General features: G+C 36.9%; 1 protein-coding gene across 3 annotated transcripts in view; it reads left to right on the forward strand.

Moving 5' to 3' along the window:
* Window positions 1-11,974: 11,974 nt before the first annotated feature.
* LOC149802882 (N-acetylglucosamine-1-phosphotransferase subunit gamma-like) overlaps window positions 11,975-17,455 on the forward strand; it is a 45,371-nt gene continuing 39,890 nt past the window's right edge. Inside the window, exons 1-2 of one of the 3 annotated variants that reach the window (XM_089952338.1) lie at window positions 11,988-12,089; window positions 15,408-15,516. In XM_089952338.1, coding sequence (XP_089808464.1) covers window positions 15,486-15,516 — 31 coding nt within the window. In that variant the 5' untranslated portion in view covers window positions 11,988-12,089; window positions 15,408-15,485. Of the gene's footprint in view, window positions 12,090-12,631; window positions 12,735-15,407; window positions 15,517-17,455 lie in introns of those variants that run through there. The other 2 variants (XM_089952336.1, XM_089952337.1) reach the window with 2 other exon arrangements.

Here is a 17,455-nt window from a genome sequence, read left to right on the forward strand (position 1 = left end):
GGCTTATAATATCATTCTCCAGGAAATACTGAATTGCATTTGTCAAATATTCCTGTTTGAGAGGGTTCATCCTATACGGATGTTGTTTCACAGGTTGTAATTTACAATTTCAACGTCATGGAAAATTTTGTTTGTTCTTGTAGGAACATCTGGAAATAACTGCCCATATTTAAATAATAACTTTAAATTCATTTTTTTCTTGCTCTTGCAAATGTGAAAGTTTCTGGTCTAGATCTTTCATAATTTCTGAATTCCAAATATTTGTCACTCCAATATCAGTAGAATCGGATGGGATTCCTTCACTTAAATCTTCAATGAGTGAGACAGGTACAACTAAATTAATTGCATGTTGAACCTGGCTATCTCTTTTCAATATACTGGTTCTCCTATAATTTATTTAGATGCCAGGAGCACTAATATTATACTTTATCTTATTCATTTTCTTCTTAGCTTTAATATCTAAGCTAAAGAAATTTTTAAAGAATGAGCAAGAGCGACACAACTCCATTATTACCAAACTTAAAAGTTCTCTCCATTGTAGTTATGTCAAACCGTAATTTCACTTTTGACTTGAATTTCTCAATGCCAAATTCAAACATAATAGGCTGGAAAGTTCCAGACTGAAATTTGATCATTGACCCGATTGGACAGATTTGGGAAAGCCAAAATGAGTAAAAAGACTTTATCAAAGCTTTTACTATTGTTTTAGATTTAATATTCCTCAAAGTAATTGCCCCTGGAAACCTTGTCGACGCACACATAATGGCGAACAGGTATTGGTTACCTGACTTGGTATCAGGTAAGTGACCAACACAATCTACCTTAATTCTACTAAATGGTTCGTCAAAGGCACGCATAGTTTGTAGATGAACCTTATGTATCTTCCGATTGGGTTTTCCTACCATTTGACAAGTATGACAAGATCTACAGTATTTACCAACATCACTTTTGATTTTTGACCAATAGAAGTGAGTCGAGATCTTGTGATAAGTCTTTTCAATCCTTAAATGACCAGCCAAAGGATTTTCACGGGCCAGACTAAGTATTTCCTGTCTGTAAGGTTTTGGAGCTACAGTGGGATAGTTCACTGACCACTCATTACCAGCAGGTACCTCCGGAGGTCTCCATTTTCTCATAAGAATTCCATTTTTAATGAAACAACAGACAAGAACTTCAGTAGCTTCAGTTTCACTAATGGCTCTTTGAAACAAACAGGAGATCTCAGAATCTTTTTCCTGTTCAACGACACGTGATTGTCGTTTGTCACCCTGATTAGAACAAAGAGAATGAGTAGTTAAAAGAGGATCACTGTGATCAATATCTTCTGATTAATCCAAACAAGAAGTGAAAATGACCGCATCAAAAGCCTGACCTATCCATGTCTCAGCTAAAAGGAAAACTTTCCTTATCAACATCATTCTCAAGAGTTTTGCTTGCCACAGCTCTGGTGACTGCACACACTGGGAATAAATCAGGGAATTCTTTTTCAACTGGATCGACTTTTTGATCCAAACAAGGCTCATCAGTTACAAGTGGATTAAACACAACCTTGTCTCTAGCTAGGTAGTTGCCTAGTAATAAATGTATGCCATCAACGGGTAAAACACTGTGCCGACTGTCACGGGTCCTGCGACTAAGTCCGATGACAAATTTAAACAATGGAGAGGAACATTAACAAAGCTGCACTCTACTCTCTGAATAAGAACAATCTCATTAGAAGAAGGCTCCTCATAAAAAAGCAAAGTACCTGATAATAAAAGACTCTGAGAAGCTCATGTGTCCCTTAAAATTATAATATGGATAGGATTGGCCGATTTACCCAAGAGTGATACAGAACCCTTCTATATGAATGTTTCATAATTCTCCATAATTAAAGCAGACTGGGGTTTATTAGACCCAACAAATGTATTGCTTTCAATACATGACCGTCACCTTGACTTCTTAGAAATAATAGCATTTGGAATATGTCTGTCTTGATTCTGATGCCTATAACGTGTCCTTTTTTAGTGCAATATGTACACGTAGGAAGAGACAAAGATCTTGAATCAAGCTTATCTGAAGCTTGATTTTGAGAAGTTGTGCCAGTTTGAGATTTAGAAGGGCTTGTATTAGGTTGAAATACTTTTCTGCCATAAGACTGTTGAGTAGATGTCGTATTTGCACAAGGATCTTTATGAGTTAAAGAATACTCACCAGCAGCACGAGCAGCATTTTTCAAGGTTTCTAGCTGATGCTCGTCAAGATAAATCTTAATGTCACTATGGATACTGTTCTTGAACTCTTCAAGTAATACAAGTTGTTTGAGATTTTCATAATCTTGTTCAACTTTCTTGGCTAAGCACCACTTATCAAAAAAGTTCTTTTTCTCTAGCAAAGTCGACATGAATTTGTCCAACTTGTTGTTTATAGTTTTTGAATTTCTGCCGATAAGCTTCAGGGACTAACTCAAAACCCCTTAAGATGCATTCCTTAACCGTATCATAGTCACCACTTTGTTGAACTGACAGTGAACGGAAAATATCACTAGCTTTACCAATAATAGACGCTGTAGTAATTGATTCCAATGCTTCCTTGGCCATTTTAAACTTTCAGCAACTTTTTCAAAATAAGGAAACTATTTGTCTACTTCTTTTTCTCTAAAAGAGGGCACTAACCTAATAGTCTTTGCAACATCAAAACTTAAATTTGTTTTTGAAGTGTGAATATGCTTTTCACTTGCCACCTCCATTTCTATTATTCTAAGCTGATATTCCTTCTCTTTCGCACGTTCTTCCTTTTGTATTTGTTCTTTCTTCTTCTCCAACTGCAAATACATTTGCTCTTTCTGTAACTGTATTCTTTCTTTTTGTAACTGTATTCGTCTTTCTTTCTCTCTTCCGATTGTAAATGCATTTGCTCTTTCTCTTTTTCTAATTTCATTTGTTCTTTTTCTTTTTCCAATTGCAACTGCATTCGCATTTGTTTTTCTTCTTTGTCTTTCTGAAGTTTCAGCTTCCTCAACTCCATTTCAATTTTGTATTTTAATTCTAATTACTTTACTTGTATGTCAGTGTCTGATACAGATTTACTGGTCGAAACCAAAGCACTTTTATCCAAAACATTCTTTTCTACCAAGTACTGAACCACAATATTTTTTATTTCTTGCTTCGTTAAGGAAGCCTTTACCTCAGAAAATCATGTTTTCTGGCAAGTTGAATTAATTCATCTTTTTTTAAAAAAAAATGGTCTAATTGGTCCTGGGTTGGACTTGAAAGAATGGTTCCCACTTTTGATGACAATTTAGAAAAAGCTTTCCGATTTCACTAAAGGTTTCAAAAACTAGGGAAATTCAAATTTCTCGGACGAACAGCCCAATTCTTGTTTCGTGTTTAGGCTCGAATAAACAGTAACAAAAGAAAGAGTGAAAGCAGCAAGCATTAAAAATTTAACAAATAATTTATTTCCCTGACAAAAAATACTGCAATAATGAAAACATAAGAATTTATGGTTTCAATATTCAAATCCAAAAATAATCCAAGAATAATATGCGAATACAATTTTAATAATACGAAATGTTCGAATGAATTCAAGTTCGAGTCCCGACGAAGAATCCAAGATAGAAGGCAATGGCGTATGCTCTATCCTATACAGAGCTGTTTCTACAGTTTTTCTTTATCCACTATATAGAACTCCATACAAAATCTGACGTGGCATTCGACACTCCTCCATACGGATGACATGACCCATCCATTGCATTTGGGCTCTCATGACCATCGCTTCGATAGTGATTAAGCCTACTCTATCCAGCACTTCTAGGTTCGTCACTCTGTCTTGTTATCTGACGCCATAATCGTGTGGAAGCGCTCAAGCTGCTTGGTGTTCTTCTTGTATGTTGTCCAGGTCTCACATCCATATAGGATGCTTGTTAGCACAACTGCTTTATATACTTTTATCTTGGTGGACAGTTTGATATGCCTAAGATTCAACACGCGAGAGCGGAAACGTCCTAATGATTGACTTGCGCTGCTGATGTGTGGTGTTATCCTTCTGTCCGTCGATCCATCTGAAGATAAGATTCTTCCAAGGTACTTGAGGTAACCGACAGCTTTCTGTTGGGTGTCTTTGATAGTCACAATCGGGGGGGGGGGGGGGAGAGCTATGGTGCCTGGGACAGGTTGGTGAATTACCTCTGTCTTCTTCAGACTGATGGTGAGTCCGAATGGTCTCGATACTTCTTCAAAGCGAGTAACGATGATCTGGAGATCTGCCTTCGTACATCTGCGAAAAGTCCTTCAAGAATAAGTTTCTCCATTGTTTTGGACCGGGCATTCAGTCGGCGAAGGTCGAAGAAAGAGCCATCCAGACTATAATTTATGTACACTTCATTCTGGAGATCACGTGTATCATGGTTCAGGACACGTGTGAAGAACATATTGAATAATACTGGGGCGATAACGCAACCCTGCTTCACACCGTTAGAAACGTTGAATGGCTTGGAGACATCCCCGTTGTATAGAACGAGTCCTGTCATGCCGTAGGGGGAATGTCGGATCATTGTAATGAACTTCCTAGGGCAACCTAGTAGTGCTAAGATGACCCATAGTGCATCTCTGTTGACCGTATCGAATGCCTTCGTCAGGTCTATGAAGACACAGTATAAGTTCATGATTTGTTTAATGCACTCTTCCTGTATTTGTCTCACTTTGAAGATCATGTTGATCGTGCTCCGATCTGGTCTGAAGCCACATTGGGCCTCCGGCAGTATGGCTTCTGAGACATTACCGACCAGATGGTTGAGAAGGACGCTCGCCATAATCTTGCCTGCAACCGACAGTAGTGATATGCCTCACTAGTTTCCGCAGTCGGCTTTGTTCTCTTTGTTTTTGTGTAAAGTGACAATCATTGCGTCCTTGAACTCCTGTGGAATGGACTCCTCCTCCCAAATGCTGATCAGGACGATATGCAGTGCCTAAAGTACCTTAGGGCCAGCTGCTTTGAAGTGTTCAACGTGAATTGCATCCGCGCCTGGTGCCTTGCCAGAGCTGATCATTTTGTTGGCTCACTCGACTTCTTCCGTGGTAGGGGGCAAGTCTAGGTCCGAGATAGTTGGCTTCGAGACAATTGCATCTAACGCTGCAGAGTCTACGGTGGAAGGCATGTTCAATACGTTGGACAAGTGTTCCTTCCACCTCTCGGTGATCCTCTATTTGTCACTGAGCAGATTGGTCACGTCAGAAGAGATTAGCGGCGTTCTGCAGGCTTTCGACGGTCCTTAGACATCTTTCACGGACCTCAAAAACTCTTTCGAATTGTTCGTGTCCGCGTAATGCTGGACTTAATCTGCTTTGCAGCCTTATCAGCTATTTTGCATAATGCGGAGTTTTCTTTGAGCTTTGCTCTACATTTGAAGCGATCACGTTTTGAGACTATATAGGCCTTTCGCTTTTGTTAAAAGATAATGCTTATCACTTCATTATTTTCGTCAATCCAGTCTTGGTGGACTTTCCTTTTGGGTCCTAGGATTATCTTCACAGACTCACTCAACATGTCCTTGAGCTGGTTCCACTTTGACGCTGGGTCACCGGTAGCGGCTTCCGATAGAGAATTGCAATTCCTCCAAATCTGGAAGGACGTTTTCTTTCCCATGGACATGTATGAATTCTGTTATCCGGTCCCGAAAATGCAGTAAATTCTCTGTCAATGTTTGAAAAAATTGCAGTTGCACTAGATGTAGCCAGTGTTCTTGTATGCACACAATATCTACCTTATGAAGTAAACAACACAGATAGGGCGTTCCTGTCATAATGCCCTTCGCATTCCAAGTCAGTATGTTTTGAGTAGTCATTCAAAAAGTAAACAAAGTAGAAGCTGACGACTTTGGAAATTTCATCGTGGCGGCTTACGTGACAGCCCATGCTCGCTTAAAATTGTACGAAGCTTTAGTACTGTTAGGAGATCGCAGTCCTGTACTTTGACACAGACAGTTGCATCTACATCGATCGCCTGGGTCAACGTCACCCTGACATCGAAAGAGACCGTTTAGAAGCCTGGACAGACGAACATCCCGACGACAAGATTCTAAGTTTTGCTAGTGGCGGTCCCAAAAATTACGGCTACGAATACCGGGACAAACAAGGAGAAGTGCATACAGAGTGTAAAGTGAAAGGATTGACTCTCAATTATCGCACCAGTCGAGTGATGAGCTTTGGTGTGCTGAAATAAGCCTTGCAGTCTGGACAGGATGGAAACTTTAAAGTGACCACACAAGACTGTATGTAGACCCTTGGAAAAAGTGTATCAAATCGTGTACCAGAAGAGAGTTTGGCTTCCCAACAACTTCACTTTACCCCACGGTCACGTCGATATTGGTCAGCATATAAAATGGGGCAACGTCCAAGACCAATAGTTCATTGCAACCACCAACGTCAATCGAGAAAGTTGAATCCTTTCATACAAAAAGTATTGAGTGTAAGACTCAAGTCCAACGAGAAACTCAGGTGTGATGCTATGCCTCACGATCACATCACGAATGCAGTACCGCATATTAGTTGTTTATGTACTAACGCCATGACAATCTACGTGCAACTTCCAAACCACAAAACTTTACCTTATGTATATGCTGATATGGCACAGCATAAAAAAGGGACGATTTCCAAGAGCGTCACTTCATTGCGAAGTCAAACGACGAAAATGTTGAATCACTCTACGCAGATGAAAAAAAAAGAGAAGAAACAAGCATCATTGACCTCTTTAATCACCATACCGTCACAACAAAGTGCGTCCAAGAAGGGAAAGGATTCAGTAGACTAAAGGAGTATTTTAGCATCCAAATGACTCAGACAGCGACTTTAGACAGAAAATTTAGGACGACAACTTACACCTACATGGTGAAATTTAAAGACTTCGCTTCCGACGTTCCACCTGACGAAGTAGCAGGTTTCATTACGGACCTACTTGACTCACTGTTAGAGGAACTCAAACGTCAGAGCCAAGTCAAAGATCGAGGTCGTTTGAACGTATCAATGTATCACGACAGTTTTAACTCGCCTGGATGTCTCGGGTTTAGCAGACCTGCAGAGTTAACTTATTCCAAACTTTTGAGGGCTGTTGAAAAATTGTAGATGATGAGAGAAAATTTGATGGAAAAGTGACCATTCATATGGTATACGTTGTATCTCCATGCGAAGAAGACGATGACTGCGCTTGGTCTGCTTACCGGTAAGTGTACATAGCAATATTGACATAACAGTAGATTTACAAATGAAAGAGAGTACGTGATGGGAAACATCTGTGTTGGGACACAAGTCGTTGCTGATCAGATTTTAAACAACGTGTGTGAATGATATAGAGAGAAACATGAACTTTGTCCTATTTGATTGTTTGTTACTTGTTTTGTTTTAGCATTTTCTTATAAATGAACATTTAATGTAAATACGTTATGTATGAAGTGAGTTTATTTTAGAAAGGCGTGAGCTTTTATTTTAAAAAGTAGTTTACTAGAATCAAGAACTAAGTAACTCGCAAATAGGTTTGTCTCGTCTCCAAATGTTTATGCATTAAACGGATACTGCTTTGACCAAAGCACAGGCCAGAGAGCCCAAGTATGTACTTGAATAAATGTTTTGTACCTATACAATAGACTTTTCTTTTTCGAGTCTCTATTCTATCTGTGAGTGTTTCTTTAGAACATTTCTATCCTTTTTTCTGTGTGTTTCCATCTTCTTTGTTTGAATGTGTATTTGTTTGTTTCTGTATGTATATGTTTGTCCCTATAAATGTATTTCACACTATAAATAGTTTTGACCCTATAAACACCATGACGTCTCACCCATGTTCAATTCCCCAGGTGCCATTCCCATGTTAAATTTCCATTGTCCCTATACATGCCCACCCATGTTAAATTCACATAGACCCCATAGTGCCGGGACAACTATTTGACTGGAACTTCCATTGACCCTATACAACCCCAAGGTTTTGCCCCATGTTAAATTTTCCATAGACCCTAAACAATACCAAGACCTTTTCCTCTCCACCAGTCGACCAGAGGGATAACTTGGATAACGGAGCCTACCAATATCATGTAAAGAACTACGAATATAACGAAGGGACGCTACGTCAAGACTACTCGATATCTCTTGCTTGAATTACTGTTTGTTTAGTTTGCCATATTATTCTCTTATTTCTGCAAGAATACAGCGTTCTAATTGAGAAGCGCACGGTATATCACTATCTGAATCCTTGGTATTTTGGATATCCTGGGTATCCATTCTTGTCATTATAATCGTATAACAATTAATGGCCCCTAAATTTATATAAAATTCGAGTAAATATATACAATGCTGGACATGATATGTACTCATTACATAAAGTGTTATGTGTTCATTATAGCATTATAGAAAACAAAAACCCATCAAGTATCAACATCCACAAACACAGTTGCACCAAATGTAATTTATGTAGCCTCTCAACATGTCTTCAACAGCACATTAGATTCAACAGAAACCTATAGAATGCATGATAACTACAGACACCTTCATAGCCTGATACATCAAAATAGCGGAAACAAAGCATGAAAGGAAAGCTGAATTTCCTTGAATAGTAATTTATATAAAACTATAGTACACGTACCATTCTGCTCTCAAAGTATTCACACAGTGGAATTTCAACACTGGAATGAAAAACACTTCTCTTTACTCTTAAGGTCTCCAAAATTCACAACAGATTGTACAGATGACGTACACCTTGGCCGCCATCGTTCATATGTATGTATGTATGCCTCATCCGAGGTTGAGAGAGGTCCGGCCACTTATTTCTTAGCACAAGATAGGCTATACATGGCGGTCACAATTACTGGCGGAGGAGAATCCAGGAATCCAGGTAAGAGCAACCGACCCACAGGTAGCTACTACAGGATACTTTCTCTCATACCCAATCTGGCTCTTGGTTATCTGCGTTTTTGCTCTTAAAACTCGTAAAGAGTGCTCTTAAAACTTATCTCGATTGCAAGAACAAACTTAAAGACCTAATAATGTTCCATACCTTAAATATTTACAGCATGTTTTTATGTTGTTTATATATATATATATATATATATATATATATATATATATATATATATATATATATAATTTCATGGTATTTGTTTTATGTAATAATATCATTATATGTGTTTTTATGTTATAGGTGTTGTCTAATGTTGTAAAGCGCTTAGAGCTTCTAAAGATTATGCGCTATTACAAAGCTCTCAATATTATTATTATTATTATTATTATTATTGTCATTATTATTATATAGCAATTTGGAGAGAGAGAGAGAGAGAGTGTGTGTGTGTGTGTGTGTGTGATTTAGATTTTTAACGAAGTTTTAACAAGTTTAGTCATATCACTACGATGTCTGCAGTGAGGCAGTTTATAGTTATGTTTAACACTGGGACGTCATACCGCAGACATGTAGCATCATGTTCCACTCGGTCACATTATCCTGACACCAGACCGACCAGTCTTAACACTAACCTATTAATGCTGAGCGCCAAGCGATGCATTTGCTAGTACCATCTTTATGAGTCTTAGGTATGACCAGGCCGGGGTTCGAACTTCCCGCCTCCAAGGCTTACTCTCTAACCATTTAAGCCACTGAAGCGTTGCTAAAAACTTGTAAATTATTCGAATGATATAACAAACCCATATAATTTACAATATACGGCCCTTTGAGGTTGAGATCCGGGCCATATGTCCATACCCCGCAAGCTCCACCAGTTCTACAGTGTAAGACGTATCACATGTTATTTATGTTTTTGGAGCTACACCAAAACGAATAGCAGAGAACTCGCCCCATGGAGAACTCGCCCTTGGAGAACTCGCCCCAGGTATCAGGAGACGTCGCCCCATGGTGGTCGGAGAATTCGCCCCACTTCGTCTAGAGAAGTCGCCCCACTTCGCCTGGAGAAGTCGCCCCAAGTATAATATATATTATTTCTGAGATGTCGCCACATTTTTGTTAAGGCTTTATTTATTGTTGTTTTTCTTCAACTTAATAATTTATTAAATCTACAAAATGTGAAAAATTTTCAAGTTTTCCATTTGATCAACTCCGCTTTTGTACTTAACGAAAATGATTTAATTATTTTTTTTAAGCGCTTTTACGCTGGTTTTATTTTGAAAAATTTAGGAGACTATAACATTTATTAATTATACGACGTAGATTAGATAATGAAGGATTCGATTGTATTGTGAAAGGAATTACATCTCTCTATTTTACATTCTGCTGTGTTTAAAGCCTGATGTTGAGTAATAATACGGGCTTTGTTCAGCGCAGAATCAATTATATGTGTATGATAATTTCTATTTTGTAAATATGTTTGTAATTTATTCAACGAATTTTGTTATTGACAATCATCTGAAATAATGCGTCGGTATATTTTCTACTGGCTATATGGTATACCGTTTTTACATGACATAGGATGACATGAATACTATTCCACATATTTGTGGATATTAGTTTCTTTGATATGAACATTTGTAGAGATAGTGTTATCAATATTTTATATCACATTTACATCTAAAAATGAAACACGTGTACTAGATGCAGTATAAGTCAATTTAATTGTCGAATGAAAATGGTTTAGGCGATCAATAAATTTTTTCAGTTCTTCAATTGACTGCTTCCAGATATAAATATATCATCAAAAAAATCTGAACCAAAGAGATGGATTAAACTTTTCGTTTTGAAGAAAACCCTTTTCAAATTTACCCATGAAAGGAAAGAGTATGAAGGAGCCATATTAATACCCATTGCCGTACCCATTATTTGTATGTAATTCGTATTATTAAATTAAAAATAATTATTTTCCACGATAAGTTTATTATTATACGAATATCTTCACAAGATAGTGTGCTATTATTAGGATTGTTATCAAAAATATATTTACACGCTTTAATACCAACTGCATGCTGAAAGTTGGTATATAGTGATGTTACATCTAATAATACCAGGATTGAAATTAACAGATAGCTGTGGAATAGACTTCAACTTTTTAATGAAATTTGTTGTATCTTTAATGTATGATTTAATTATGAGTTTTGGGTAATATGTAGAATTGAGGTGTACGCATGTTAAGAGGGAAAGTATCAAATTCCTCATATACGGAATAATTTTTTTAGCCATCTCATTAATGCATGTTGAAATTTGTTATTTAAATTTCTATCGACGGATCTTCGACAATATGTTTGTAGTAGTTTTCATCATTTAATTGACGTTCAACTTCTTTAACATAATCTTCTTGATTCTTAATAATAATAGTGTTTGACATCATCCTTTTTAATCACTATACTGTCGTCATTCATTAGATTACATAAAGACTGAATTTCGTCTTAGAAATATTACTATGATATTGCTTTTTATGATTACCAGTTAATATCTCTTCTGTGAACGCGTATAAATAAAAATCTAAATATGAATCACGTAAAAGATGTTTTAATTCTGTTATAAAAAAAGTTATCTGGGTTTTGGGGCGACTTCTCCAGACAAAGTGGGCGACTTCTCCAACCACTCTGGGGCGACTTCTCCAGATGCGTTGGGGCGAGTTCTCCCAGGGCGAGTTCTCCATGGGTAGAGTTCTCCAAGGGCGAGTTCTCCATGGGGCGAGTTCTCTGCATACCCACCAAAACAAATAGATATTGTGATACGTCTTACGCTGTAGGGCTACCCTCCATCTCTGATTGAACCTGTATTGTATGTATGTGTGTGTGTGTGTGTGTGTGTGTGTGTGTGTAAGTATGGATGGATGGATGGATGACTTTCTTTATTTCCTCTTCAGAAGAGATTTCATTCATGTATGTATGTTAAAGTTTAATGTTCTTTTGGTTTTTGTAGTCAGTAAAATAGCTCATCTAAGCTAATGTTAATTATTATGTAAAATTAAAACATACTCGAACTAAACTTATCGAACAACCAAGTGGTTCATCTAATAAGTGGAAGGATACCGCTCAGAATCAGAACAACAAGTATGGCTGCCTCCTGTGCAACGGACATCGTCTCAATGCGCATCCAATTATCATTTAGACATTTTGTATTGTTTATCTTTGCCCAAGTTTGTTTTCTAGTTCTCACAGGTAAAAATAAAACAATTTCTGAATCTGAATGCATACAGTGATGGGTCAGTTACAGCATACATTTGCACTGGAAGAGAGAACCAACTAGAAAGTTCGTACTGGTTGGAGACCATATCTCGCCACTTTTTCCTGTTGTTTTTTTTTTTTTAATCATTTACTACCGACATGAACTTGCTCCTTGGCAGTAGAATACATAAAAGCAAGGCCTTTAACAATTTTTTTCATCGTGTTAAATGTGAAATCAGCAACATGAACGGTTACGAGGGGACCGTTAATTAAAACGGTGTTGGTGTTGAACTTTACGGGAGAGTCAGTACCAATTGTCGCCACGTGTTGAAAATTATTGATCTGCTCACACATGGTTATTAGATTATATTTTCTCTTTCATTAAAAGAAAATATCGTTATTTCTGATTAATTAATATTTAATTTGTAATTCAAATTAATATTCTTTACCGGTTGTGATATATGATAGGAATGCATGTAATTTTACTTAATCACCGGTTTAAAAAAAACGGGATTTTTTTAAACATTGTGTGACATGTAAAGGTTACATTAATGTCTACTTCTTAATTGAGGATGCTTTATTGTGGAAATGTAATTCTCCTTTACAGCGTCTGCTATAAAAGTGGAAACCTACATCAAGGTATTGTTTTATGACGTAGTTCTTGTTGACCTATGTATGCTAATTGTACCACGTGACTCCCCACCTCAGTAAATGGAGGCGTAAGGGGCTAAAGTGGGGAATTTGATTATTTTCTTTACTTAATGGACTTACCTAATGCTTATTTTTGCTCGGACTTGTCGGCTTAAATCAATCTTCTTATTTTCTAAACAGGAACCAAAACATTGCATGTGGTCACGAGTTATTATTACTGTGGCAACAATTGGTATGCGTCCAGAATTGGTCTCTAACCAGTATAGTATCATTGCGACATCAGTTTCTGAGCGTCATGTGTTTCTGTGCCGCCACTTTATTTTGTTGATGTGATAACATATAACTGGTGAAGAAATTTTCAGAAGTTTTCTCTACAGTTATGTCATCCTTTGCTTCAAGTAAAGAAAATGCTTCCAGTTTGTCTAAATCCCGTAAATATCCACATTATGCATAACAATCCACATTATGCATAACAATGACCAAAAAGCATTAAAATTGCCTATGAAATGGGGGTAGTTCTTTACAAAACCTAAACAGGGCATTCTCTGCTTGATGGGAAAAGGGGGGAGCTGATGCACACCAGCGAAGTTAGTGGACAAACGGACGGTGTGATGCCTTGAAATAATCCCCATGTATTTCATTTATTCTAACCCAGGTTCATTTCTAATAAAAGGGTATTTGGTGATATAATTTAGTTATTGGAGAGAGAGAGAAAGTAAGATGGAAAGTTCTAAATGTAGAACAACAGAGAGAAGAAATTTAGCTCATTTCATTAATGTGCTTCTTAATTTCAGTAAATGAAATTATCACTTACTGAAATCAAGAAGCAAAGATGAAATTCCAGCGAAGATAATAAGGTTTAGTTAAATTAAATAATTAGTTAAATAAGCAGTTACAAATGAAGGATGTTTTAGATAGATGGAGACTGAACTTAGGAAGGAAATTAGGAAAGTATAAAATAATCTGAAAAATGATGTAATTAATGGAGCCAAGCTGAATTTCTTACAAACTTATATGTCAAAACAAACCAGACGATTGTATCGTCTTAATATAGTAACTCTGTAAACACACAAGTCTGGTCTAATGCCAAACAATGGTGACTGTACTATGCTTCAACAACCGCAAAACAGCGATTCTACCCGACCTGACGCTGGACCGGCTGAAAAGCATATATAAAATGTATACACATGCTGCGACTGGATGATCCGACATGCGTAGAAAATGGACGCTTGTGCTGATCGGTAAAAATGGTCCGACATAAACAGAGCTCAAGTAAACACTTTATGTAGAAAAGAAAGGGGGGTAACTCTAAGTTTCAGTGTAAATAAGTCCAAAATTAGCCACATCATATATTAAAAAACTACTTCAGGTAAATTACACATTAAATTTCCACCCATCACACCTAATATATTTTTATACCCATTCACAATACCTTTCTTTTTCGATAATGTCATTGATATGAATTGAAACCCTTGTTGCAACTTGTTTGTTGTTGAATGTTTAAAGAATAAAATCAGGTGACTCCTTACCTCCATCCACTTCACATTTTCCCTTTTGAGGTTGAATAATGAAATAATTATAAAATTTGCTGTTGAATTTAAGGATATTTTCTTTTTTTGTTCTTTCCTTATTTCAGGTATTTAAGGACATAAAAAATTTTGGACAAGATTTGGCTTTTATCTGGCATTTTTGTCTTAATGGTTTTAATAATATATTTGGTGAGAGAGTCAGCACTAACCCCTCGACTACTTTATAGAGATATGTTAAACTGAGCACATAAAGTCCACCTAAATCAACATGACTTTAATTTGTGGAAAAGCTTCAATATGTGCTGCCAAGTGTGAGATATTCTTGAAAAATTGGATGCTCATCCTGATGTCAGTCAACATCGAAACACGCTACACAAGGTCGTTATTTGGGAAGTAAGACATAGCACCAAAACATAAATAACATGTGATACATCTTATATTTTAGGACTAGAGTTGAATCCTTGAATATACTCTGAACTCAATTTGAATGCTTGACAACACTCAGGAATGAAATGAGGGAAAGCTAATTGACTTAAAATCTGGAAAAATCACCCTGCTGGAGAAGGAAAATGCACTTCAATCACATCAAAGTACCACAGGCCAAAACTAGTGATTTTGGGAGCTGCATCAGGCCTACACCTACAACGCCCACCCAGATAATTTAGTCCTACAATGTAAGACACCTTCCCTGATATTTGTGTTTTACAGCGCCTGTCTCCCTCCCTCAATAATGGCCTCCATTTACTTGTGTGAGAATTTGAATTTATTAGAACAATACATCAGAGGAAGGAAAGTTGATATGGGCTGCAAAGTGTGTGAGATATTCCTAAAAATTTTAGTTCTTGTTCTGCTGTTAGTCAACCTCACATAAGCTCCACAGCACCATTATCTAAACAGCAAGACAGCGACCTGAAAAACACAGGGGAGGCATCTTACATTGCAGGACTACAAAATAACTATGATATGGGGTGGGGTGTGACAGGTGTAGTGTGTTCCCATCGCTTTGTCAGGAAACTAGAGGTCAGATTTTCAAGAATATCTCACACACTTGGCAGACCTTATTGACACTATTTCACAGATTAAAGTCTGATTGCTTTAGTCAAACCATGATTACTCTTGTATCTTTCTCCAGATGCAGTAAAATTCTGACACAAGCAAGTGGACATGTTTTCAAGTTCCATTGATATACATTTCAGCTGGTTGAAATGCAATGGTGCTTAGGAATGCCAGTGTCGGTTTAAGTAAGCTTACATGTATTTAATGAAACAAGCTATCAAATTGCTTTTGGCAACATTAGTGTGTTTTTCTTTGTTTTGTCAAAGAAACTTATCAACATATAAACCAACACTGTTTGTGCTGGAAGTAAGATGACATGCACAGACACACACACACACACAATCCATTATAAATATCAGGGTGGATGGCTTACATTATAGGACTATGAGCTGCAGTAGCTCAGTTGTAGAAAATCATACTAATAATCCAGGGGTGCAGGTTTGATACCTGCCTATGCCTGCCTGGATCAGCTGCCTCATTGTGTCCATGCAAAAGGCACTTAACTCCAAATTGCTTGCTATCACGTAGTGAATATTAAAAAAATATGCCATTAAAACCAATAAAAAATAAACCAATGTTTTTAAGTTGAGTTGTATGATATTAGCTATCAGACTAAACACCTTTATCACATGATTCACTAACAGGAGATAGAATTTTCTTAATCTAGCAGAATGGCTTTTCAGGCCAATATGGTGTGTGTGTATGCTAAACTTGGACCTGAAAAGCCTCTTGCTACCATACCTTCATACCACTCCAATGTCTGAGCCATATGTTGGCAACCCCTTTACTTGGGTAAATCTTTTATTTTACCACTTATGAAAGCAATCTCAATTAGAATTGGTTATCACCCAATGAGAGGGCAGATGGCATGTAAAACCAACCAGCATAAACAACTGCATGCAAATGTTGAAATCTGGTATCAGCCATTTGCATAATTGCTCATCACCACAGATTATAATTAATAGACAGTAATTTTCTTTAGAAAATCCCAAATCCATTCACCGATTAGAAGGTCAAGAGATTGGAAGAATATAACTTTGATATTATCAATATGATCATTAATATTCAAAAAAAATCCTGTTTCTAAATCACCTTTGAAAGTGGACTGGCAATATCAAACATCGAAAGTGTTCCAAACACATATTATTGCACTATGAACACTGTAAAGGAAGAAAGTGAATGGATCATTATAATAAAGTTTTTTCAACCTTACGTTTGCAGAAGCAGAAGTTATATTTGTTAAAATTTCTTTAATTGAGTAGCATCTGACAAGGAGTGTACATTTATTTGCGTAACAAATTGTAAAAAAAAAACTCAATTGTCACAAAATCCTTACTGCACATATTTACAGTAATAAACACTGGGTACATGGATGAAGTATGGTTGCAGAAAAAGAATTAGAAATTAATTCAGAATTGGGTACAGATGTATGTGTCAAATATAGTGAAGTTGGAGATACAGTAAAACCTGTCTTGTGAGACCACTGCTATGAAAGACCACCTGTCTTGAGAAACCATGTTCTTGCACAGATTTATTGGTTATATGGGGTTATGACCTGTCATGAGAGACCATTTTTTTTGTTGGCAGAAGGGTTGGTCTTTCAAGACAGTTTCTACTGTAATAGCGAAAATGCATGAAAAGCAATACAATCAAAATGTGTGTGTCTTTATATGGCTACAAATAAGAGGTACTGTCCAGTGCTGCTATGCATAAGAAAGATGCAATTGTACGAGATATGACTTAAAGAGATATAAATTTACTATGTTGCTTTTCCCTGGATTCAATTTCTATGCATAAGAAAGATGCAATTGTACGAGATATGACTTAAAGAGATATAAATTTACTATGTTGCTTTTCCCTGGATTCAATTTCTATGATACATTCTCATGAGCAGGATATAGTATATAGAAATAATTGTGTACGTCCATTTATCAGTCTGCCTTTCTGACAATCTTTTGAACACTCCTAATCCTGCAGTTCTTGAAGGATTGCAGTTAAAGTTGTTAAATTTTATTGGCATCATCTGAAATTGTGCCTGTTGACAAATAACTTAGCCCCTACCAGTTGTGTTAAAGTTACCATGAAATTTGGTAAATATTGTGGACATCACCAGAATATGCATAT

Source organism: Sinohyriopsis cumingii, chromosome 3 (genome assembly GCF_028554795.1).
Source record: "Sinohyriopsis cumingii isolate HCF-2022 chromosome 3, ASM2855479v2, whole genome shotgun sequence".
Classification (NCBI taxonomy): Eukaryota; Metazoa; Mollusca; class Bivalvia; order Unionida; family Unionidae; genus Sinohyriopsis; species Sinohyriopsis cumingii.